This window comes from Panthera leo, chromosome E1 (assembly GCF_018350215.1).
Source record: "Panthera leo isolate Ple1 chromosome E1, P.leo_Ple1_pat1.1, whole genome shotgun sequence".
NCBI classification, from domain to species: Eukaryota; Metazoa; Chordata; class Mammalia; order Carnivora; family Felidae; genus Panthera; species Panthera leo.
In genome coordinates, this window is record NC_056692.1 from 31,159,285 (window position 1) to 31,185,667 (window position 26,383).

General features: G+C 39.0%; 2 protein-coding genes and 1 long non-coding RNA gene across 10 annotated transcripts in view; 1 reads left to right on the forward strand and 2 right to left on the reverse strand.

Annotated features, from left to right (window-relative positions):
* The first annotated feature begins 22 nt into the window (after positions 1–22).
* Positions 23–8,180, forward strand: LOC122206482 (cytochrome c oxidase assembly protein COX11, mitochondrial). Its single transcript, XM_042915702.1, has 4 exons — positions 23–433; positions 3,606–3,761; positions 6,466–6,591; positions 6,976–8,180. Exons 1-4 carry the CDS (start codon positions 71–73, stop codon positions 7,156–7,158), a joined length of 828 nt encoding a protein of 275 aa, XP_042771636.1. The 5' UTR covers positions 23–70; the 3' UTR covers positions 7,159–8,180.
* Positions 8,181–8,210: 30 nt separating this feature from the next.
* The window catches only part of TOM1L1 (target of myb1 like 1 membrane trafficking protein), a 47,512-nt gene continuing 29,339 nt past the window's right edge, over positions 8,211–26,383 (reverse strand). For 7 of the 8 annotated variants that reach the window (XM_042915699.1, XM_042915694.1, XM_042915695.1 and 4 more), the window contains 7 exons: positions 23,788–23,848; positions 23,292–23,409; positions 22,300–22,396; positions 14,158–14,209; positions 11,943–12,048; positions 9,167–9,231; positions 8,211–8,679 (listed from right to left, as the gene is read on the reverse strand). In XM_042915699.1, coding sequence (XP_042771633.1) covers positions 8,593–8,679; positions 9,167–9,231; positions 11,943–12,048; positions 14,158–14,209; positions 22,300–22,396; positions 23,292–23,409; positions 23,788–23,848 — 586 coding nt within the window. In that variant the 3' untranslated portion in view covers positions 8,211–8,592. Of the gene's footprint in view, positions 8,680–9,166; positions 9,232–11,404; positions 11,487–11,942; positions 12,049–14,157; positions 14,210–22,299; positions 22,397–23,291; positions 23,410–23,787; positions 23,849–26,383 lie in introns of all 8 variants that reach the window. The other variant, XM_042915696.1, reaches the window with a different exon arrangement.
* On the reverse strand, positions 14,227–17,569 carry LOC122206483. The gene is made up of 3 exons (XR_006196479.1): positions 17,481–17,569; positions 15,243–15,398; positions 14,227–14,437 (listed from the first exon to the last, which is right to left on the reverse strand). It is a non-coding gene; the product is annotated as an uncharacterized LOC122206483 (long non-coding RNA).

Here is a 26,383-nt window from a genome sequence, read left to right on the forward strand (position 1 = left end):
TCGCGAGACTGAGCTGGCCTCGCGAGATCTGGCCGCTCGTGCGTGACGTCTGGAGCTCTCTCCGGGGGCTATGGGAGGGCTCTGGCGTCCCGTATTAAGGACCGCTGCTGTCTGTGGCTGGCGTTGGAGTCACCCTGGGTCCCCGACCTGGGTTGCTGGGAGGGTACAGCCGTATCTCAGGGTGGGAAGAAATGGGACAGGAAGTGATGAGACAGGGCTGAGGTGGATTGGGACATGGAGGCGTCCGAACCCGGCCCGGGACCTGGCCCTGCGGCCGCCGCGGCGGCCGAAGAGCACGAACCCTTTCACGCGCGCGCAGGAGGAGGATTGGCGGCGTCGGAACAAGACAGTCCTCACGTACGTGGCCGCGGCCGCAGTGGGCATGCTGGGGGCGTCCTACGCCGCCGTGCCCCTTTATCGGCTCTATTGCCAGGTAGGCGCCGGCGCTGCACCCTGGGCTGTGCCATCAGGAGGGGCGGAGGTGCAGGACAGCTCCCTGGACAGCGATCGCTCCTCCGTGTCGTGTTGGAGGGATGTGTGAGGTTGCTCCACCAGAGAGGAAACAGGCTTTGAAAAGTGACTTGCCCAAGCTTACCAAAAAAAGTTAGTGGCAAAGTTACAGATAGAACCCACGCCCCTATAGTGATCGTGCTTATACCGACCACACTGCAGAGTGAAATTCCCTGTCTCTGAGCTACATCACCTAAAAGGTCCGCAGCCTATATACTCTGCCGTCCAGCAACCTGCCTTACCCTCTTGCTACTCACACAGATGTTCGCGTTTAAAATGTAAATTACATTAGTACCGTCATTCTGTGAACCGTGTATGGTTTACGTGCGAAGGTTAACCCAGAAATGGGAGTATGCTTGTAACTTGGGCTTAAACTGGGAGTAGCGTTTAATTCATACAAAGAGGCATGAGGCTTCCCTCCACTGTTAATATATGACTGTAATGTGCTTACCCAGGGCTCCCTTTTAGATCAGAAACCCTAATGCAGTTGTTCTTCAAGTGTGTTCCCCCGGACGACCAGCGTCCCACCACCTGGGAACTTGGGTGCACATTCTTGGATCAAACTGCAGAGCTACTGAATCAAACTCTGGGGGAGGGGCCCAGCTATCTGTGTTTTAATAAGTCCCCTAGCTGATTTTGATGCAGACTAATATTTGAGGACCGTGTGCGAAGCCACACTTTTATTTATTTCGTATATATTCATATATATTCGTGTATATTCTCCTTAAGCAGTTTGCTGCTTTGGCTGGTCATTAGGACTACTAGTGGAGCTACTTTAATGAACATGTTAGGGCTCCCTTACCTAGAAATACTGATTAGGAGGTCTGGGTGTGGCCCAGGAATTTCTGTTTAAAAAACATAACACAGGTTAGAGCTACACATTATTCATTAAATGATAGTGATTCTCCAACTTTGTTGTGAGTGGGAATCATCTGAAGAGCTTTTAAAAAATCCTGACACTCAGGTGACATCCTGAACCACTTAAATCAGAATGTCTCAGAGTGGGAGTCAGGTATTAGTAATGTTTTAAAGATTCCTCGGGTGATCCCAATGTGTACTATTTTGGGAATCATTGGCTAACTGCTTTTTCCTGCTAGGATTGTTAATGCTGGTCTTACTTTCCCTGTCCTTTTGGAGATTAACTTGACCTTATTTTTTATAACTAAAGCGAGTCAAAAGGACTTTTCAGTCTCCTAATATTGGCATTTATGTGGGTATGCAGTAGTTTGATTCAGGAGGATGAGTGTAGAATGTGAATTAGTTTTCATCAGACGGCAGCCTGGACCTAGCATGAATCCCAGAACTAGCAGTTGGTTAAATCATAAGCAGAACTGAATCCAAAATATCAAGTATAAATCTCTGAAAATCATGGGGGTGGAAGGGGTCAGTTTTATTCTTCAGGGAATATTTAGCAGTGTGTGAATACATTTTTGGTTGTCACAACCTGGGAGGTGAACAGGAAGGGTGCCACTGGTATCTAGTGGGTAGAGTCTAGGGATGCCGATTGGTAAACATTCAGCATTGCACAGCACAGACACTCGCTCCTCCCCAAACCAAAGAATTGTCCAAACCAAAATGCCCTTAGTTCCAAAGTTGTGAAACTCTGCTTTAAACTGAAGTGAATGACAGTATTTTTGCATGTGTGTGCAACTGCAGAGCAGGATAGGCAAAACAATTGTAATTTATAATCCTAAACTTCAGTCAAGTTTGATGTTAAGTTTCCAGAAGAGCATCTCTTTCGCTTTTGGAATCACAGAACTTTAGAGCCAAAAATAAAGAATTATATAAACAATTTAATACAGAGACCTCATTTTATGAGTATGAATAGTGCCCCAAAAGTAAAATGTATTTAGTTCTTGGAGCTAGTTAATGGCAGAACTAGACTAGAGCCCAGGAAATATTTTCATTGCCCTTCTCTATTCTTATTTCTCTAATTATTAAGCTTGCAAATTTGAAGGATCTGTATTCAGAGACTTCCTGTCAGAATACATTAAGGAATCTTTATTCAACTGATTCAGATTCTTCAGATTCTTCATCTTAAAACTTAAGCATTATAGCCCTCTCGGGCAGAAGAATTTACTTACTAAAAAAAAGATAAAAGGCTTGCCCTCTAATGCATCTTGTAGGTTCATAATGTACTTCAGTAATGTTGCACGGCAGCTGAGTACAGTTAGGTGACTTGTGTAATAAGTGGAAGATAGTAATACTGTATTTTGCTGGGAGTCTTCCCCCTAGCCTCAAATTTGATATTTTTTTCCTAGTATAGTAACAGATTAATTATCCGGAGACCAGAATTCTGGCAACCTCACGCATCAGAAGAATGATGACCCTGGAAGTAAGGATTTTTATTTTTAAACATCTGTGATGATAAGGAGATAATGGCAATGAAGATAGGCAAGAAGAGTCAGGCACAAATTATCCTGATGTCTTAAGGTTCGTTGATTCAGCGGCGAAAGGGATCAGGTTCTCTGATTAACTGATGATGTTTATAAAAGCTGTACTATACAAACAAGTACAGGAAAAAATTACAGAAACATTTATTAACATGGCAGAACACTTGTGATGCTTGAGAAAAGCAGAATACAAAAGTGAAGCTACAAACTAATCTATGCCGTAAAAGTGATGATATGGAAAGGGATCAGACGGGACTGTGGGTAATTGAATTATTTAAATAGTTTCATTGAAATGATAGGGTCATGGATAATTTTTACTTTTACTAATGACTAATAATTTATATAAAACACTGGCAATAAAAGGAAATAGGTTTAATGAAAAGTTAAGCTAAAATTCTGAGCTATATTACCATTGGCGAGTCAGCTTTCTCCCATGTGACTCATTTTTTTTTTTTTTTTTTTACTGTGTCCAATACCCAAGTGATTACCGGAAAAAAATATGACTCTAACAAATATAGGGCCTTGACACCCCAGAGGTGGTCAAACCATTGATACATTCATAGGAAATGGGCAGTGACAGTATGAACTGGGATCCTACTAGATTATTAAATTGTTTTTAAGATTTTGTTTTTATCCCATAATCACCTGTAAGTATTGTTTAACATGTTCTACTTTAATATACTTAATATCTTTAATACCTAGACTACTGGTCTTGGAGGGTCAGCAGTAGCAGGTCATGTGTCGGACCAGATTGAAAACATGGTGCCTGTGAAGGATCGAATTATTAAAGTCACCTTTAATGCAGATGTGCATGCAAGCCTCCAGTGGAATTTTAGACCTCAGCAAACAGAAATCTATGTAAGTGATTAAAGTATTTATGAAAATTACTTTTTTCATTGTAAAAATTATTTTATTGCATCACTGAAACTTTCACAATTTAGAGAACACTCATGTAAACATAATCTCAAAAAACTGATACTCCATTACTGTAATTCTTTTATTCTCACAGACTACTTTTTGACAGGGCCCTATCTCAATGTAACAGAATATACTTTAAGTTAAATGATCCTGCAGTAAACGTCAGTTTGGAACAATGGAGAAGGTCCTTGGTTTTTATCAGAGTCGTATTAAGAATTCACTAAGAAATTTGTGGATAGTAATCCTGAGAGTAGGAGCATCGGTGCTGCCATGTGTAGCAAAGCCTCAGGTATAGATAAGGGGAAAAAATGGAAAATCATTGGTTACAATGAAAAGTAGTTTACTGATTTTTAAAAAATATTTATTTATTGTGAGGAGAGTGCACACGGGAGAGGGGCAGAGAGGGATGGAGAGGGAGAATCCCAAGCAGGCTGTGCACTGATAGTGCAGAGCCCTCGTGGGGCTGGATCCCAGGTGCGCCGAGAAGGGATACTTTTGATATAAATTAGTAAACTACTGCAGCCTCTGGGTGGCTCAATTGGTGAAGTATCTGACTCTTGATTTCAGCTCATCACCCCACGGTTTATGGGATCAAGCCCTGCCTTAGAATCTGTCCTGAGTGTGGAGCCCGCTTAAGATTCTCTCCCCCTCTCCCTCTCCCCCCTCCCTCCCTCAGCCTCTCCCCCCTCCCTCTCTCAGCCTCTCCCTACCCCTCTTCCTGCCTCACAAGCATTCTCTCAAAAAAAAAAAAAAAAAAAAGGATCCCCATCTCAGGGCTCTTGGCTGGCTCAGTGGGAAGAACATGTGACTCTTGATCTCGGGGTTATGAGTTCAAGCCCCATGTTGGATGTAGAGATTACTTAAAAATAAATTTTAAAAAATGTGTGTGTGTTTGTGTGTATCCTTATTTCTTAAAAAAAAATGAGAACCTTTGAAGTAACCATAATAAATAGTCATGTTCTACTTCAGAAAAGCTCTACTTTAAAAGTTTCCTAAAATCTTGACTAACTGGAATCCTGGAGGATTTAATTGAAATTATCTCATGAGCTGAGGAATAGCCAGAAAAGCTTAATTGTGACCCTTATTGGGAAACCCTTATAAATATTGGTGTTCCCGCATGTTAGTAAACATGACTGAATTCTTCAATGATTAAGGGTTTCATAGGTTATGATTTTGAATGTTCTAATTATATACTAGTGTACAAGATATTAGTGTCTGAAATGGTATGAAGGACAGAGAATCCTTTGGAAATTGATTTTTTTTAAGCCTTGCAATTTTTCCAAATGTTTAATTTTTTTTTTTTTACATGTCATTTATTTTTGATAGAGAGAGAGTACAAGTGGGGGAGGGGCAGAGACAGACGGAGACACAGAATCCGAAGCAGGCTCCCGGCTCTGAGCTGTCAGCATCTGCAGAGCCCAGTGCGGGGCTCGAACTCACAAACCGCGAGATCATGGGCTGAGCCGAAGTTGGACGCTTAATCGACTGAGCCACCCAGGCACCCCCCAAATATTTTTGAGAGAGAGGGAGTGCATGTGAGCAGAAAGGGAGAAGGCCAGAGTTTCCGAAGTGGGCTCTGCACTGACAGCAGAGAGCCCAATGCAAGGTTCAAACTCATGAAACGCGAGATCATGACCTGAGGCGAAGTCTGATGCTTAATCAACTGAGCCACCCAGGGCGCCTACAGCCTTGCAATTTTAAAAAAATCTGTTCTCTCAAAAAGTGTATTAGTGCTTTTTGGTTAAATAAAAGTTCTATTCAGTCAGTTTTACTCTGGTTAGAAGTTCAATTTACTCTGGTTGTAAGCTGAGTTTAATGTTAACCTCTTAAAAAGAATCTATATTGGTCATATAATGATGTTCAGGTATAAGTGTTAAGTCAGGCTTGGGCTATGATAGGCTTGGCTTTCCTTGGACATTTTATTTTTTTTGTATTTATTTTTTAATGTTTATTTTATTTTTGAGACAGAGAGCATGAGTCGGGGAGGGTCAGAGAGAGAGGGAGACAGAATCGGAAGCAGGCTCCAGGCTCTGAGCCATCAGAGCCCGGCGTGGGGCTCAAACTCATGGACCATGAGATCGTGACCTGAGCCGAAGTCGGACGCTTAACCGACTGAGCCACCCAGGCGCCCCTCGGACATTTTAAATAATTTGCAGATCATTGCTTGAAGACTTCAGATATATAAGAGGACGGTACACAATTAATGATTAATAGAGTACTGGTTCTTCATGGACATAGGCAAATAAAATTTAAAAACCAGATGTTGGGGCACCTGGGTGGCTCAGTCAGTTGAGCGTCTGACTTCGGCTCAGGTCATGATCTCACAGGTTGTGAATTCCAGCCCCATGTCAGGCTCCGTGCTGACAGATCAGAGCCTGGAGCCTCCTTCGGATTCTGTGTCTCCCTCTCTCTCTGTCCCTCCCCCACTTGTGCTCTCTCTCAAAAATAAGTAAAATGTAAAAAAAAAAAAAAAAAAATTAAAAAAACCCCATGTTCATGGGTAGTATCCACAATTTATTTTGCTGACCTTCGACATTAGTTTATTAAAGTATTGTGGTCTGACGAATAGGAAAAATATGACTAATAGGGAAAGGAGGAGCTGTGAGATTTAAAGTATTGATAATGTATATTTTTCTTAAAACAGGTAGTGCCAGGAGAGACTGCACTGGCGTTTTATAAAGCTAAGAATCCTACAGACAAACCAGTAATTGGAATTTCTACATACAATGTTGTACCATTTGAAGCTGGACAGTATTTCAATAAAATACAGGTATAGCTATATGCAAACTTTTATGTATTTTCATCATATTCCATAAACTGGTTAATACTAAACTTACTGCAGTGTTTGTAGAAACTAATCATTTCTTCTAAACATTGAACTCTTTTCCCATTGCTTATAATAACTATGGTTCGTTGTTGAGACGATGAACCAAATGGGAATCTGCTTTTAACTTTAAAACAATTTTTGGTCTTAATTTTAAAGCAGAAGTCAATGAGATGAAAAGATAATATCATTCTGTCACAGAACTTGGTTTATATTTAATTGTATTTTTTATTATAATATTAATTACAGTATGCTCACTACAGCCAAGAAATGAACCATTATTATTTGTATTCTAACAGAAACTAAACAAATACCCTTTATAACTTCTAGTGCTTCTGTTTTGAAGAACAAAGGCTTAATCCACAAGAGGAAGTAGATATGCCAGTGTTTTTCTACATCGATCCTGAATTTGCTGAAGATCCAAGAATGGTGAATGTTGATCTCATCACTCTTTCTTATACTTTTTTTGAAGCAAAGGAGGGACAGAAGTTGCCGCTTCCAGGCTATAACTGAAGTCAGCATCTAAGTCCTGCTTCAGATTTGTGATTTTTGAAAAATCATGTATTTAGTCTTCTCAGGGGAGAAATACTTTACAGTAATGTAAAGCTATTTTAAATATTATATAATGCTGTGTTTATTTTTTCAACTAATTTACCCTGCTTAAAATTGAATGAACAGTTTCAGCTGTCAGTCATAAGGAATCCACAGGCCCATTCAGAATGTAGGACTATTCAAAACCAGAGAGTTTGATAGGTAATATTAAAAGAAACGCTTTGTTTCTTAAATAAGTAGGCACGGACTTCATGGTTCAGTTTATTAGCCCTTCATACTTGTAGCACTGAGTCCTTTTATTATTCCCACAGTTGTTTTAGGCTCCAGGCCATAACTTCTGCCTATTTTTGTTATTTCTAAAATAGTTGGTTACTACTTTCTTTTATTGTGAACCATCCTATTTTAAAAGCTCACAATGGAAGAGGAATCACTGAGTCCTAACAGCCTGCCCAGAGATTACATTCTGATTTCAGATTTGACTCTCTTTTTCCTTTAGGATCTAGGCCTATTTTATATTCTGAGTACTGACTAATTATTTTGAAATTTCAGCATCATGAAAATGAAAGAAAATGCATAAATACGTTTACTAGGATTCTAGTATTTCCTGTGATAGTTCAAGTCCCTGAATGTTAAAATGTAAGTGTGGGGTTGTGAATAAGTGTGAACTTACTGACATCAGAAGTTCTATGAACAGACGTGTAAAAAAGATGTATTAAATTGTTTTAATGGTAATTTTTTTATCATTGTAATTTATGACATAAACGTACAATATATTCTGAATGTTTTCAGTAGCGTTTGTTTCAAATAGAAATATTAATTGCAGCAAAAAGGGGAGAAAAAGATCATTTAGTATTATAAAGAACCATATTTAAAGGCCACTTGATACAGAGTCCAGTGACCTCTTCACGGTACCTGAAATATAAACTACAATCATCAAGGCTTTTACAAGTCCTAATTCTAAACAAGTATTCTTTATTAAAAAAAAAAAAAGTAAAAATTGACTTTTACATTCAACTTTAAATGAAGGCACTCAATAGTTTACATAATTATTTTGTAATAAAATCTTCATCTACTCTTATCACAGCAGTGTGAGGATTTCTTTTCTAAATGTAGGAAGGCCTGTGAAGCCTAAGATGTTATAATTAAACCCGCTGGCCTAGGTACAATGAATTTTTCTTCTGAAGTTTCAAGTGAATATACGGTATAACCAAGTTGTTTCAAAATAAAGCTTAAGCTGTGGTCAGGAAATATAAATGTTACTCTGGAACTGTTACTCTTCTGTTACTGCAGAGGAGAACTGTTCCACCATGGTTCTGATGTGCTGGTAGGTCTGGTCTTCTGGGCCTCCAAGCTGCACAGGAGAGGGGACACCTCTAAATGCAGTTAGTGAGCTGGTCACCCACTTTCACCTAGTGTAAGAAGAAGACAGCCGGCCTTCAGTCTTTCCTTCTCTTCATTCCTGGATAACGAGAGACTCACAACCTAATGCAGAAACATGGGAATGTATTACTTCCATGGAGGAGGGTGTGAGGGGAATAAACAAGGTTAATGGGCTACTGGTGGCCACGCATTCATTAGTAAATAAAATGGTATGATTAATACAGCATATAGGAGGAATCCAGGCCTCCCTGGATGAGCAATGAGTGGGTTCTACCACTCATTAACTGTACATAAAAGATACATGTCTATTTCAGTGCTAAGAAGTTTCTGTTGATCATTATTTTTGTTAGCATTAATATTTCTATACCATAAACCAACTTCTACATTCTAAAGATTATTTTTAGCTAATAAGATTACAAAGATATTTCATTCCAATTTGAGTGACTGAGATGAGCTTTTGTACTAAGATTTACACTCAAAGTGTCAGACTCAGATGGCCTTCACAAAATGTGAATACTAAACACACAAAGTGGCAGTTACACAGGAATTCTGTAGAGTGGGCAACAGAAGTTGTGTCATTGAAGTCTACCTCAACAGTCACTGTGACTTTGGGCTCCTTTCTGGTGATGAACATCAATTTCTTCATAAACAGCTCTGAAACAAACAAGCCATCATGGCAAAAAGGTTATATATCAGTTTCAAAGTACTACTTTGGCTTTAACTGCCAACACCTTAACTAAAAATCTGGTGCTGTTTTAGGTACTCAGTGTGTATCAGTGAATAAAAACAGATCTCTGCCCTGAAGCTTACATAGTAGCTTTCTTAGAGCCTAATGCTGTAATTCCCTTGCATCTTATAAATATGTATTTCATATAACCAATTCATTTTACTTGTGACTTAATGAAAAATGTGGCTCAAACTTGAACAGTTTCCTTTCTGCCTATAAAAAAAAATTGTATAGTTTTTCCAGGTTTTAAAACATTTAAAAATACTAGTATTTCCACCTATGTTATTATAGTCCAAACACCTGGGCCACTTTTTTAATGTTTATTTATTTTTGAGAGAGTGAGAGAGACAGAGCATGACTGGGGAAGGGGCAGAGAGAGAGGGAGACGGAATCCAAAGCAGGCTTCAGGCTCTGAGCTGTCGCACAGAGCCTGACACACAGGGCTTGAACCTGCAAACCACAGGATCATGACCTGAGCCGGAAGTCAAACGCTTAACCGACTGAGCCACCCAATCTCACATTTAATATCTGTTGCACTGTCATATCTACTGACAACAATTTCCTAATTAACTAGAATATATTAAACTTAACTTCCTGTTTGGATGCAATTTCTATTTCTTTAAGCTACTAATACATTCAGTGATACTTTATCAAGCAGAATGACCTAGGGAAATTTTGCAACCCTACATTAGGAAACAAATTCTTAATTAACTCCTAAGTCTGTTAAAATTCATAAATTATACTCAAATGGATCATTACATTTGTGGTTTAAAACCAGGGGTCAGGTTCTGTGCAGACAAGCTCAGAGCCTGGAGCCTGCTTCAGATTCTGTGTGTGTGTGTGTGTGTGTGTGTGTGTCTGTGTGTGCGTGCCCCTCCACTGCTAGTGCTGTCTCTCAAAACTAAAAACAAAAATTTTTAAAAATAAAGCCAGGGGTCAAAACCTCAAATGTTTACACATGCCAGACAGATCAAATAAATGGGCATAGAGGGCCATTTGGGGCCTGGTGAACTACACAGCATACCTTGTCTTGAGGAGGCAGCTACTATTCAGCCCCAACCTATTGCTAGCATTTAAAAATACTGGCGTTGCCATAGCATCAAAAGAATCCAAAGTCCAGAATTGTGTTTTTTGGTTTTTTTCTTTTTAACAATATCCCAGTTTTTAACTTTTGGCAATTAATTTTTAAACGCATGGTTTTAATTCCACATGGGTCAAACAAAGCACTGCTGTAAACAAGATATTGCCTAAAGGCTGCCTGTTTCTGAACAACAGTTTCCATAAACTTGCTTTAATAATTTTGGGGGTAAACTGTCAGTCAAAGCATATTAAAGCTCTAACAAGCCTACCATCACATAAATATTTATATATACTCCACCAATATGAAATCATGAAATAATGGTACTCCAAGGATTTCAACTTAAAAAGACTACACTAATCCATTTTAAGCACATTGTTGACATATAGTGAAGACTAAAAACAAGTTCTTATTTGTGATTAGTCAAAGAACAGTTCAAATAATCCATCAATGAGGTGTTACTTATGTCACCAATCAGTGAATATAGTGTCCTTTTCAAACTAGAGAGAACCTTTCTCCCAAGGCATCTACAAGGAATCCACTAATGTACTTGATGGTTCCAGTTATTTCTTAATGTGCAGCCCCAGCATTTTTGTTTTTTAGTCACAAGGCTGAGCACAGTAAGACCATTAAGAGCAACAGTCTCCAAGGGCACCTGGGGGGCTCAGTCAGTCAAGCGTCTGACTTTGGCTCAGGTCATGATCTCATGGCTCATGAGTTCGGGCCCTGCATTGGGCTCTGTGCTGACAGCTCGGAGCCTGGAGCCTGCTTCGGATTCTGTGTCTCCTTCTCTCTCTGCCCTCCCCTGCTCACACCCCTTCTCTCTCTCAAAATAAATAAATTAATTAATTTTAAAAAAAAAGAACAACAGTCCCCATAAAATCTCATAAGTCATTTTTAATAAGATCATTATTTTCTGCCAAGACCTAAACAAAGTTAAATATATAACCAAGCCCCGTTTAGCTCTGTTACTGAAGGGAACCAAGACAAAAAATAAATTAATCATTTTGTAAATGACTTACTCTGTAGTAACAACAGGAGCCAAGGGATCAAACTCCATTACCTCATAGTAATTGGGTGGCTGGAGATCATTCTCTGCCATTGCTTCAGGCAAAACAAAACAAAACAAAACAAAAAAAGCCCACCAGTAATCACACATTGTGCTTTTCAAGAACACATACACAATTAATAATCTCTTTATGATTACGACTTCAAACATGAGACCCTACGAAACACTGACAGCCAGAAACAAATACAACTGGTGTTCTGATGCTACTCCCAAGTACAACAAATCTATAGAGAACGAAAGGATTTGCAAACTTCCACTAAAGACTCATTTCCCTCAGCATTTCAAATACAACATTCAGCACCACAGAAGCATTTTTTATAATCGAATGTCGGTCATGATATGAGCCATGAATTTACTTCATGGAGCTTAAAGAAGCACATTGAAGTCCTAGTGTTTCCTCTCTCTCTATTTTCAATCAGCAGTAAATCTGTGGCAGACTCCTATACTCTTACAAGATCCCTTATTCAATGCAAATAACAGGTCTCAAGTACCTGGATGACTGACGGGCAAGGATGGCAGTCTCTGGCTTGATGGTGTTGCTGGAACGTTCTGCACATTAACTGGCTGTAGTAGTACTGAATTTAAATATTCTGGAAACTGAAGAAAACACAGTACATGTTCAAATAAACATTCTACATTAAGTTTTTCTTTTATTATTTAGATTACCAGGCTTCTAAGTGGCACTATTCCAACTACCATATCCTCCCAACTGGACAAGAATTAGAAATTCTGAACTATTACTTTTTTAGGTTAATAACCATTTATAACACTTATTACTTTTCTCTCTGGTTTCATGCCCACTGCACCTCATTTCCCATATAAAATGTAAAATTAACATTTTGCTTTAAAAAAAAAAAAGAATGGTATGGCTCAGTCTAGGGTCTGTTGTTTCACACTAAAAAATCTCAGCCTCGGGGCGCCTGGGTGGCTCAGTCGGTTAAGCGGCCGACTTCTGCTCAGGTCACGATCTTGCGGTCCGTGAGTTCGAGCCCCGCGTCGGGCTCTGTGCTGACAGCTCAGAGCCTGGAGCCTGTTTCAGATTTGTGTCTCCCTCTCTCTGACCCTCCCCTGTTCATGCTCTGTCTCTCTCTGTCTCAAAAATAAATAAAGGTTAAAAAAAATTAAAAAAAAAAATCTCAGCCTCAAACAGGAAAATAAATCTTTACCCTACAGAAAGGCATAAGATAACAGCACCAAATCAGTACTGATAAAGATTAATCTCGTAATCTTCCTCATTCATTTCATGAGTAAATCTTGGGCACCTACTAGGTGCTATAAATAAAACAGGCCAAATCCCTGCCCCCTTGAAGCAAACAAATGTAAAGAGATGTTAGATAGCAAGTGCTCTTAAAAAAACAAAAAACAAAAAAACAAGGCTCAGGTAGATGGGGTAAGCTATTGCTCTGACAGTAATGGTCAAGGAATGCCTCACCATTGGGAACATTTAAGCAGAGTCCTGACTGATGTGGGTGCTGTGATTGATTATCTGAGGGGGCCCAAGGTCACATCCTCTGAAGCAGAGAAGGCCAGTGCCATTGGAGCAGAGTGAGCCAAGGAAGAGAGGTGAAGTTGAAGAGGTAATGGAAGGTGTGAGATCAGCATTTCAGGTTTTTACAGAGCGAAATGGAGGAAGGAAATCCTAGGTGGGTTTAGAGCAGTTAATATGACTACTTTTTTTTTTTTTTAAGGATAGTTCTGGTTTGTTTTGAAAAGAGATTGCACAGTGGGGGTGAGGGTGGAGAGGGAGGTGAAGGCTAAAGCAAGGTAACCTTAGGAGGCCACTGCAATATCCCTCTGATGGCTTGGACTGCAATGCAGAAGTGGAGGCCATGAGAAGCAGCTAGATAATGGATACACTGTTTGAAGAGAAACGGTAAAAAGGCAGACAGCAAGCACTGGTCTCCAAGGTTTTGACTTGAGCAACTGCAATAGTGGAGGGTTCCTTTACTGAGGTGGGGAAGAGTACAGGAGGTGCAGGTGGAGAGCCAGGACTAGGAAGAAAGCAAGAAGAGTTTCCTCGGAAAGTTGAGTTCTGAGTTTAAGGGAGATCGTGGGCTGCAGATACCAATTACAAGTTGTCAGAATCTGAATGGTATTTTAAGATAAGAGACCAGAAGACCATGGAAGAATGAAAGCAGAAGTCTGAAACTTAAGCCCTGGGATCTCCAAGACTCAAAGGCCAGTAGAAGAGCGGGGACCAGTAAAGGAGACATAGTGGAAAGGAGGCAAGAGAAGAAAAAAATGAGTGGTGTCTGAAAACCACATGTGCAAAACAGGAGGAAGTGACTGACTGTCACCTGCTGCTGATAAAGCAGGTAAGACGAGGACTGAAAATTGCAGTACTTGATTTGGTAATGTAGAGATCACGGGAGACCTTGACAAGAGGTGTGCCAGCAGAGTGGTAGGAATGAGACAGCCTGTCTGAAGTCTATCAAAGAGGATGGAAGGAAAGGAGGAGACAGCTAATATAAACAAACACTAAAGGAATTTTGATCCTTAACCATTTTTCTAACAGAAGTAAGACTCAACTTGTCCATCTTGAAAGATTAAAAAGAAGACAAAGAGAAGTCCTAACAAGGGCTGAACAAAAGGGCTGAAGTCCTAACAAAACGCTGAACAGAACATGAGATTTAATGACCAGGAATTCCTTCTTAGCCATGACAACCTGCTGACTAGGTGCGCTGCCCGGGAAGTTTCATTACTTACGCTCTCATATGTATGGTTTGCGGTGATGTTCTGGCCGGTCCTTTGGGTAAACCTAGGAGAGTATGATTAGACAGTATGATTACCCTACAGCGAGAACACAAATGCAAAAAGTAAGATGACTTCCTACAAACAAAACCTAAAAGGTACTTTCGGACTGCAATGGAATATTAATCTTATGTAACAATTGCCATCTGGTTTTCATGCTCACCAGCTTTTGATGTCCAAATACCAAGGAGTAAAGACAAAGAAGGTGTCCCTGGGCAGTGGCAGTCCTGAGACCCTGAAGTATACATGGTATACTAGTGAGAACAAGCCTTTAACCTTTCCATCAGAGTAGCTACCATCCATCATTTCCTGAAGGATGAGACGCAATACAGAGTAGAGGTTAGGAAGGAAGGTGGGGAGGGTCCTGGTTCTACATCTATACCAAATACACTTTGCCCTATCTCTCCTACCAAAGGCAACTCTAAAACCAGAACAGAATACATGGGGCAAATATTTGAGGACTGAAAAGTCAATAGTTACAGGATGACTGGGAAGGACTGGAATTTGAGTATCCACAGATCATTAGTACCTTTCTTCCCCCACCTCTGGTGTTCCAGAACCTGAACGCAATGAAGCCTAAAACCCCAGAGTGGGCAGTAAGGACAGACAGCTCTAGGAGAAGCCCTTCTGTTTTCACTCAAGGAGCAGAAAAGAGAAGTCCTAATGCTCAGAGGTAGTGTGGAAATTCCTTACTCTCTTTTTTCCTTTCCTTTCTGTTCTCTCCCTCTCTAAAGCTGAGGCAATCCCAAAATGGCTGGAGTGACAGCAGAAGCCAACAGGGACCTGTAGAGGCTTAAAAATTTGAGAGGACCCTTCCTTCCAACAAGTGTAACTGTGATCCCAGAGGGCAGGGCAAACTCTGTTTTGTTGTTTTCATTCTTTCTGTCCCACCATTTGGTTTTAGACACAAGCATAATCAAGGAAATAAATGACATATAGTAGGGTAACTGAAGCTTTCTGACTGGAGAACCAAAAGGGCAAATCCTAGAAAAGCAGAGCACTAGAGAAATCACAAAGAGGAAGGAATATGGAAAATCAACCTTCAAGTTGTTTATGAAATCCTGGGCTCACTTCCTGATCTATGTCTCTGTGGATCTGATCCCAGTCAGGATGCAAAAGATGTTGAGAAATGAATATACACCCATCCAGGCCTCAGGGTGGCCCACAGGAAGCAGATCTGAAAAGCACTGCAAAGTCTTTGAAAACATAACTATGTTAGAACAATAGCACAAAAAAAGGCAGGTTGAAACTGCGGCATGCATCTAGTGAGGTTGTTTGCCTTCTAAAATCAAAATAGCACCATCTTCAACAGGATTCAAATAAGAGCAAGTGTCTTGGGGCGCCTGGGTGGCTCATTCAGTTGAGCATCCAACTTCAACTCAGGTCATGATCTCACAGTTTGTCAGTTCAAGCCCCACGTCGGACTCTGTGCTGACAGCTCAGAGCCTGGAGCCTGCTTCAGATTCTGTGTCTCCCTCTCTCTGCCCCTCCCATACTCATGCTCTGCCTCTCTGTCTCTCTGTCTCAAAAATAAACACTAAAATCCTATGGTTTGAAATAAATAAATAAATAAATAAATAGCAAGTGTCTCATAACATTAAAAACGCCCAAGATACAATCCAAAATTACTAGGCATGTGAAGAACTGGGAAAATTTCAACAGGCAAAAAATAAAAAAGGCCATCGACAAACGCTAATATCAAGAGGATAGAGACGTTAAAACTACCTCAGATTTTAAAGCAGCCATTATACAAATGCTTCAATAAGCAACTGTGAACACGCATGAAAAAAACTGGAAAAATAGAAAGTCATTTCAAAGAAAAATAAGACCTAAAGAAGAGTCAAATAGTAATTTTAGAATCGGAAAATACAGTAACTGAAATTTTAAAAAAATTTACAGAATGACCTCCATAGCAAAATGGGGATGAGAGAGGAAATAAGTAGCAAACTTGAACATAAATCAATAGAAATGATCCCATCTTAAAAATACAAACAAAAAGCAACAACAACAAAACAGAGAAAAAAAGTGAAAAAACTAATGAACAGAACTCTGGAGATTTACAAGAGAATATCAGATCTAACATTTGTGTCATCAAAAGTCCCAGAAGGACAATAGAAAGTGTACTGTTGAAATATTTGAAGAACTGTAAGGCTGAAAGCTTCACAAATTTGGTGAAAGACAGAAACCCACAGATTCAAGAAATGCAGTGTAGTGGACTGAATGGTGCCCTCCACCCTCAAAAGGTATGTCCTTGTCCTAATTCCTGGAACCTGTCAATGTTACTTTACTTGGAAAAAAGGGTCTTTTTAAAAAATTCTTTAAGTTTTTATTTATTTTTGAGAGAGAGAGAGAGAGAGAGAGAGTGAGTGAGTGAGTTGTGGAGGGGCAGAGAGGGAGAGAGAATCCCAAGTAGGCTCTGCACTTTCAGCACGGAGCTTGATGTGGGGCTCAAACCCATGAACTGTGAGATCATGACCTGAGCCGAAACCAAGAGTTGGATGCTTGGGGTGCCTGGGTGGCACAGTCAGTTGGGCATCTGACTTCAGCTCAGGTCATGATCTCAGGGCTGGTGAGTTCCAGCCCCATGTCAGGCTCTGTGCTGACAGCTCAGAGCCTGGAGCCTACTTTGGATTCTGTGTCTCTCTCCCTCTGAGCCCCTCCCCCACTCACACTGTCTATCTCTCTCTCAAAAATAAAGATTAAAAAAAAAAATTAAGAAAAAAAAAAAAAGAGTTGGATGCTTAATGGAATGAGCCATGCAGGTAGCCCGAATAAAAAGGTCTTTTCAGATGTAATTAAGTTAAGGATCTTGAGATGGTGATACCTTATATTACTCGAATGTACCTTAAATTCAAAGACAAGTGACCTTAAAGAGAAAAGCAGAGGCATAGTTGAAATACACAGGGAAGGCAACATGAAGGTGGAAGCAGAAAGTGGAGTGATGTGAGCCAAGCCAAGGAATCAGAAAAAAAGGCCGACAATCATCAGAATCTGGAAGAGGCAAAGAATTGCTTCTCCCATTAGAGCCCTGCAGGGAGTGTGGCCCTGATGAATTTCAGATTTCTAGCCTCCAGAACTAGGAGAAAATAAATTCCTATGGTTTTAAACCACCCAGTTTGTGATTTTTTTTGATGGCAGCCACAATAACTAATATTCTCAGCAAATCCCAAACAGAATAAACCAAAAGAAATCCATGCCCAGACATATCATAATCAAACTGTTCAAAATCAGGGGAAAAAAATTATTGAAAGCATAGCATAGAGATAACAACACATTACCTATAGGAGAACAATGATGTGAATGGATACAGACTTCTCATTAGAAACCATTTTAGGCCAGAAGAGGTGGTGGGAGTAATGTTTAAAAACTGAAAGAAAAAACCATCAACTCAGATTTCTACATCCATTGAAACATCCCTCAGAACAAAGATGAAATAAAGACATTCTCACATGAAGTAAGATGAGATTTTCACTGCCCATAGACCTGCCCTAAAAGAATCACTAAAGAAAGCTTTTCAGAGAGAAGGGAAATTATATAAGAAAATAAAAGATCAACATAAATGGCAAATATTGGGTAAAAACAAAAAAAACTATTCTTCTCGAATTCCTTAAAATATATTTGAGAGTTGTACACAAAAATTATAACTGCTTGTTGGTATTTTTTCAATGTAGAATATATACAATAACTATAATATAAAGGAAGGTTCTCTAAATTTTCTACGTTTCACTTCAAGTGGTAAAATACTGGTTCTAAGCAGACTAAAATATTATGTACATTGCAGTCCCTAGAACAACCAGTCCCCTCCCTAAAATAAACTACACAAAGTTACAGTCAAACTCACAGTAGGTAAGATGGAATACTGAAAACAGTCAAATAATCCAAAAGGTGAAAGAAAAACAGAAAAAAAAAAAAAAAAACAGCAACAAAGGGGGAAAAACAGAAAAGAAATAATATAATGCTATATCTAAACCCAAACATAATTACATTAAATATAAGTAGTCTACACATACCAATTAAAGACAGAAATTATGAGAATACATAAAAATGCATGACCCAACTATATGCTATCTATAAGAAACTCACTTCAAATATTTTGATATACTTAAAAGTGAAAATATGGAAAAGAATATACCATGCCAACACTAATCAAAAGAAAGCTAATGTGGCTGTATTAGTACCAAAGTAGACATCAGGACAAGGAAACTCACAAGGGACAAAAAGGAACTGTGCATAATTCTTTAAGGGTCAATTCACCAAAATGACACAACAATCCTGAATATACATGCACTTAATAACCAAGGTTCAGAATACATGAAGCAAACACCAATAAAGAACTTTTTCTAGAAATATTATATACTGTATGATTCTGTTTAGACATCATTCTTGAAAAGGCAAACTATAGTGATGGAGAACAGATTGGTGGTTGCTGGGGGGTGAGTGTGGGAGGGAAGCATTATAAATAAATACCCCAAGGGAGTTTCGGGGGTGATGGAACTATTCTGTACCCTGTGATGGTGATTACATGAATCCGTACATATGTTAACATTCATAGAACTGCACACAAAAGAAAAACAAAGAGGTCAACTTTACCTTATGGAAATTTTAAAAAATTAATTAAAGCACAGAAAGAAAAAAAGAAAGCAAGCACTGAAATCAGATCCACTTGAATTTGAATCCTGTTTCTGCACTAGTTGGACAATGCTTTTGGGCAGGTTAATCTTCCTTAGCCTTCACTTTTGAAGAAATGAGAATGATGGAGTGCCCACCTTCCAGCACTAGTAAGTAATTAGTAAACATTTCTTATTCTTGTTAGCGTGTTCCCTGATAGTAAGTGGACTATGAATATGACCTATTACTTTATCCCATAATCACTGTTTCTCCAGATTCCTTTCTGTCATGAATAATTCCATTACTCATTTGTTCTGTGATAGTGAATAAACACAGAGGGGTGGAAAATTCTTAAGACCCTAAGACATTTTTGATGGCTGGTTTTGCCTTTCGTATGTGATCTAGAATAGGCTTTAACCTAGACATATGCTTTAGGTAACTTTAGTGCTTCAATTCCTGACACTGTTAAAAACCTGGTCTAATTATAGTTTCACTCATGTATAAGCTCTTTTAAAAATCAGAAAACAGATACAAAAGTCTTTGTATAGAAAACCAAATACTGATATTACACATTATCTTTTACTCCAGTGAATTCCCAGAACTACAATTATTTTGGTATCTGGATACCGGGTGGACAACTGTTATAGGGTTTCTAATGTATAATCAGCAAAGTGCTGCTTTATGATTCTCCTAGGATGCTTTTTTTTAATATTTACTTCTGAGAGCAGGGGGTGAGGGAAAGGGCAGAGAGAGGGGGACTGAGGATCCAAAGCAGGCTCTGTGCTGAGACCAGCGAGTCTGACACAAGGCTTGAACTCACGAACCATGAAATCATGACCTGAGCCATAGTCAGATGCTCAACTGACTGAGCCACACAGGCGCCCCAGCTGGGATGCTTTTTAAAACTAAAGAGTCTTTCTACTGAGTTAGAATTTCTGGGGACCAGCAATTTTAATAATCCCCCAAGTGATTTTTATGCACACTACAGCATGAGATCCATGATATTACAGATTAAAATAAGCAGCTATGGGGCACCTGAGAGGCTCAGTTGGTTAAGCGTCCGACTTCAGCTCAGGTCATAATCTTGTGGTTTGTGAGTTTGAGCCCCATGTTGTGCTGTGTTAACAGCTCACAGCCTGGAACCTGCTTTGGATTCTGTATTTCTCTCTCTGCCCCTCCCCTGCTCGTGTGTGCTCTCTTAAAAATAAACAAACATAAAAAATAAAATAAAATAAGCAGCTATGGGGCACCTGGGTGGCTCAGTCAGTTGAGTGTCTGACTCTTGATTTCAGCTCAGGTCATGATCTCACAGTCATGGGATGAAGCCCTGCATTGGGCACTGTGCTGGGTGTGAAGCCTGCTTGGGATTCTCTCTGATTCTCTCTCTCTCTCTCTCTCTCTCTCCCTCTCTCTCTGCCCCTCCCCTATTCATGTTCTCTGTCTCAAAAAATAAATAAAATAAAATAAAATAAGCAGCTATTAGCTAGTATTTTATCTTTTTATAAGCTTTATACAGATATTTGTGTAATAGGATTTCATCTATATTTCACTCCTTCTCATTACTCAACATGATTTGCAGGATAAAGGAAAACAGAATCAGTTACTTTAGATCACATTATTTACTAAGCAACTTCCTGGAAATCTGCCTACAGCATTGAAACATTATTTGCATCACACTTAATCAAGACCAGAGGTACTGACCCAACTAATGGCTCATGACATAGCCACTGGCACTATCATTTCCCAACTCAGGAAGCTTTCCTTGGTCCTCTTCTTCCCTCTCCAACTACCCCCCTCCTTTTTTTTCCTCTTTCTTCTCAGTTTGATTCTCCTTTCTCATTCCTCTCCCTCCAGCCCCCTGCCCCCCACTCCTTTTTCAATATATAAAAGTAATGCAGTGATTGGTCACACTGGATAAAAACACTAGGCAACTCTAAAAATATATCTAAATCCACTGATATAAAAACATATGTACTTTTATCAAGATATGTCAAGATATCAAGCAAGGTTCAGCAGAGTTTGTACAGTGTGCTGCATTTAATAAAAGAAAAAAAATCATATTCATTATTTACCTAAAGTCACTTTGGAAGGACAAATAAAGTGGCTATAGGGTAGCAGCAGAATGTGACATAAGGAGAAAGGGGACAGAAAGGATGGAGGTGGGGTGAGATCAAGTAACGTCCTTGTATATCTTTTCATATCACTTTTTCAGGTATCACTTTGATACCTGAACCATGGAAATGCATCGCCTATTACCTAAAATATATACATTTAAAAGGAAAAAACAGCTTCCGATGTAAAGAAAATCTAACTTCTATTTATTTTTTGCTGTATCTACTCTATCTTGCCTCTTCTTAACCTTAAGGGAAACTTGCCCTTTTTAGTTTCTTCTGAATCCTTCTTGTATTTCTTTATGCAAAGAGGCAAATGTTTACATTATTTCTTACTTTCTTACACAAATGCAAGATAGTACACACATTACTTTGCAGTTTTTCACTTTATAATACACTGGTGATTGTCCCCCTACAGACAGCCTACTTTTGTCCTTCAGCTGCCTGGTAATACATTATTTAGATATTTAACTAGGCCACAATGATGCATACTTGAGTTGTTTCCAATTATTAGCTGTGCCCAAATGTTGTAAGGAGTAATTTTGTAAACAACTGATTTTGCATAAGCGAGTATGAATTCCTAGAAATGAGATATGGTGGGTTCAAACATGAATGTACTTATAATTTTAATAGATACTGCCACTTTCCCTCATAAGAACTGCATTAATTTTGTGATAGAATCTGTCTTTCTATAGCCAATAAAGCAGGTTAACAAACATTTAGACTTTTAGCCATCTGAGAGGTTTGAAAAAAGCCATTGTACTTTAATTTATATTTCTGTAACTGTACATAAGGTTGGGCATCACTGCCTATGTTTATGAGCCATTTGTATATCTTTTTAGTGAACTATCAGTTCATCAGACCTGCTACTGCATAGCTATATGAACTTGGGCAGTTTATATTCCTTAAGTCTCAGCCTTTTCTTAATGTGCATAATGGTAACAGCACAGCTCCAAAAATTTTTGCAAAGATTAAATGAATAAACAAACACAGTTTAGCAAAGTGCCCAGCAAGTGGCAAGTGCTCTGTAACTTGTGTGGCCATTGTTTGATTTTACTCTCTTGTCATTCAATTTCCCTGTTACCACTGAAAAATAACAACTTATGGAAGGTTTTATGTATCAACTGCTTAATTAGGAGGTACTATAGCATCTTACAGAATCTTTGTAAGAATCCTAGAAAGTACTCTCAGAAGAAAAAGGAAGGCTCACGCTGGTGAAGTTTCTCATTAAAGGTCACCAAGCTGGTAGAAAGCAGAGCTGAGATTCTAACTCAGGACTGTCCAATTCCTAAGTCTCTACTTTTTCTCTTATGCTTTCTTGAATATGAGGAATTAGAATGAGTTGGTATTAGCTCCAGATTCTTACTGACATACTTACAGGGGTGTTTCTGTATCTTCCCAGGCTAGCAAATCCACCTGTGGATGAAGACTGGGTGTCAAGTTGTTCGTTACAACAGGACTCGGAGACCTGAAATCTAGAATACAAAATGGACTTGGCTTTAAAAGATTTTGTCATTCAGTTGTTCTGTTGGATTTTCCACAATAAAATTAAAAGCAAGAAGAGAGACTCAGATATTTCTGCCACCGTAAAATCATATGATTTCCTCAAACAGAAACTAAAGAACATTATTAATGGTAACTGGAAAGAAATTCCACCACACACACAAAAAAAGGATATTGTAAAGGTAACAAATGTTAATATTTTGGGTTTTCTAAAATCCCAAACTGATCTAGAATGGAAGAGATTTTGTGTGTCTTACTCCACAAAACACAAAAGTAAGAAGCTAGGGCATATATGGAACTCTACCCTCTCCTCCCCCAAGCTCTTAACTTCCTATAATCCTAAGTGAGACACCCTAAGGTAGGAAAGTCTCCAAGGCTGGGTAGCTAAAAGGTGGCAGACCACAGAGATTTCAACTTGGACTTCTACTGCAAAAGCCCATGTTTTCCCCTCTCCATTTCACCGGCATGTAGATCAGTCAACTTAATTCCTCACTTTCTCTATCTGCATCAAATATTCCCTTACCTAATGCTGTGACATAGCAGAGAAACTCAAGGTAATATAGTATGTGGTTCAGAGTAGTTTTAAGTTTGGCCATGGAGTTGAACTACCTCTATAAAAGCAGGCAGGTGAAGTGGATGAGATTCTAAACCAGGGGGATGAGTTTCAGGGACCTACTCCCCCAGATACACCCCATGGCTGTACTGGATTTGACCCAACCATATGTCAATAAATAATTGCATCTCCTGATATAGTTCTCTGACATTCAAATTGACTTCAGTCTTTCTCAGGTTGCATTTAATCAAGAAACCAAGGAGCACAGTTTCACATCAAGCTCTTCTGCTGAAAAGGCCTATGTGCTTATTTACTTAAGTCTGAAAGCTGAGCATTCACGGTGTTGAGTTCTCCCAGAGTGGCGCTTGGCATTGGAGGGCTGAGCCTTGGGTACAAGAGATCACAGGATGGGGCAGAAGGTTCACTGGTAGTCTGAAAACAAAGCAACCAAAAACAAAATTCAGAAAAAAAATGTGTCAGGTAATTTATCATGGCTTTCTCCCCGGAGACTTTTTTTGTTTTTTGGGGGGAAAGGAAAATCCTATTTAGATGCAACTCAAGGAGAATTCTCTATTCAACAGGCAACACTCCTACTAATCACATCTCACCATGTACATGGTTGCTGCTTAGACAACCTTATGACCTCTTAGTAACATCAAGTTGTCACAGAAAATACTCTATACCACCAAAATCACTCCAAATTGCTAATGTCTCCTCCGTTTTAAAACTTTTCTTAGGTAAGCCTTGCTCCCTACTATACAATTTATAAAATGTTCAATTGCTTATTTTATTACATTTCTGTTCACTTACATTGGCATCTTCCCTCTGGTTCCTGTTTTGCTCCAAAATCCTTTGTTGGTTCCGAGTAAATCTGTTTGAGTTAGCAAAATGTAAGCATGTAAAAGAAAAAAAATACGAAAATGCTATAATCCTTTACAAATTATTAATATTCAAATATTCAGGAACAAAGACAAACCACTTCATCCCCATCGACTCCCAATGAAGTACTTTAATAACTTTTCCCCAGTTTATAGAGGTAATAATGCTTTAAGAGAAAACTGTGACAAAATGAATACATATTAAAAACAAATAATAATAACTCCATCACCTAGAAATTGTCCCTATTAACACCATGATGTGTTTCCTGTATTTTTTTTCTGCAAATTTTTTTCTGTAAATCTATGTTGAACTTTAGTTGCAATCATACTTCACATAATTCTGTTATGTTGTGAGCATTTTTCTAGTCAGAAATGCAATTTTTAGTGACCTGCAGATGTTACCTTAGGGATGTAGCACACATTTAACTACTCTTGATCTCAAACATTTAAGTTGCTTCCAATTCTGCCATTATAAATAAGGTTCCATAAAAATACAAAGATTTTTTAACATAATTTCACTGTTTATCTTCATTTTTTATAAAGACACCTGATCCCTACTAAACATATTGACCTTTTACAACTTAAGTTGCTTGTACATTGCTTGTTCACTGGGAATAAAAGAGGAGCAGATAAATAAACAATAGGTTTGGAAGAAGAATGAAGTTGAAGGCACAAGTCCAAGGTTTAAGTGTCAGGATATAATTTTGATCCCAGTTCTCCATCTACTAAAAGAGACCAGCAGCATTTGAAGCATTTCCTCAGAATGTTATTTTCTGGGGCAACCCCTAGAAAGATAATACAAGTGGATTAATGTGGAAATGCTTTGCAAACTGAGAGTTGCTTCAGAATCATGTAGTATTAGTATCGTAACACACTGACTGAAAGAACCTACACACCTTAAGTTTGGAACATGCACTTAGGGTTCCTAAATTGGAACATGTAAGCTTCTTTCCCTTTCTAAAACACATGGTTTTTTCTTCCACCTACTTATGGCATTGGTTTCTTGTATGGTAGTTATGGGCTGGGTATGAACAACCCTCACAGATCCAGCCTTGAGTAACAAACTTCTGTTTTCTTATTTGTACCACTCTTCCCTAGATGTCAAGGGCAGAGACTTTGGGGGATGTTGGAATAGGGTGAATGTACTTTGCATATGGATGGATGTGAATCTTTAGGGAACAAGATGTGATGAATAGAAAAATGCCCCCTGTCCGAGATCTCTATATCATCATCGGAACAGTGAATATGTTAGGTTAGATGGCAAATGGAAGGGAGACTTTAATAGGGAGATTATCCTGGATTACACAGACAAGCAAAGTAAGCACAAAGCCCCTTTAATGTGGAAGAGGCGGCAGAAGAGGAAGCAAGAATGAAACAATGTAAGAAAAACTTGACTGGATGATGTTGTCTTTGAAGATGGAGGAAAGGGGTCATGAGCCAAGGACTGTGGACAGGCTCTAGAAGCTGCACAAATTAAGCAAACGGATTCTCCTCGAGAGCCTCCAAAAAGGAACATAGCACTGTTGACACCTGGATGTTAGCCCAGTGAGACCCATTTCAGGCTCTTACGGACTGTAAGGTAGTTAAGTTCATGCTTTTTTGAGACACTAAAATGTGTGATAATTTGTTACGGCAGCCATAAGAAATGAATACACCAAGAATATTATCCTTTAGAGGTGAAAAAATTCTCTCTGAATCTTAAAACTTCAGTGTTTCTATATCACAACTGACTGAAGTTGGGTTTAACACACATGGTTCAGAGCTGAATGAGAATGAGCTGTTCACAGAAGGAACCCAATCTCCTGATACCTAGACCAAGTAAATACACATTTCCCTTCAGAGGAAGCTTTTAGTCAGTGGTCTTAATGGTTTGTAATAGAATTCCCCAAGATGAAAACCAGAAGGCAGCACTCTGATGAAAACCATGCGGTTTTCCTTATTTTTCCACTTACTGAGTCATACCACAGAAAACAAAGGCAACAGCATGAGTTTGTTCAGCGTTCAGTCAACGCCCAGTCATCCCTTCATATGAATGGCTGCTGTCTCTGATAGGCAGTACATACGAGATAGTGAAGGAAAAAACCTATTCATAGCTATTGGTCTTACTTCACTGATTCTCCTGGTTCATTCTTGATCAATGGAAAAAATTCTAAAAGGCCCAGAGGGATGCTAATGGGGAGGAGATAGAATAAATATTTAATGAGTGTCAATGGGCTAGCATTCCCCAAGGTGCTTTTATATACATTAACTCATTTAATTTTCAAAACAAAAATGAAACCCTCCAAATAGGTGGTAGTATCTTTAACAAACAGGAACAAACCTCAGTCTTAAAAAAGTAAGCAATTTTCCCCAAATCATCAAGATTTGAATAAAAAAAAAAACAAAAAACAAACTTGAATCCAGTCCTATTCCCTATTTCCCTTCTGAATCACTAAGGAGGGACCACACAAGAGAAAACTGTCTTACCCCAAATGCCAACATCACTCCTATTGAGAAAGGAGCATCTAGAAAAAGCATGGGGAGCTCAG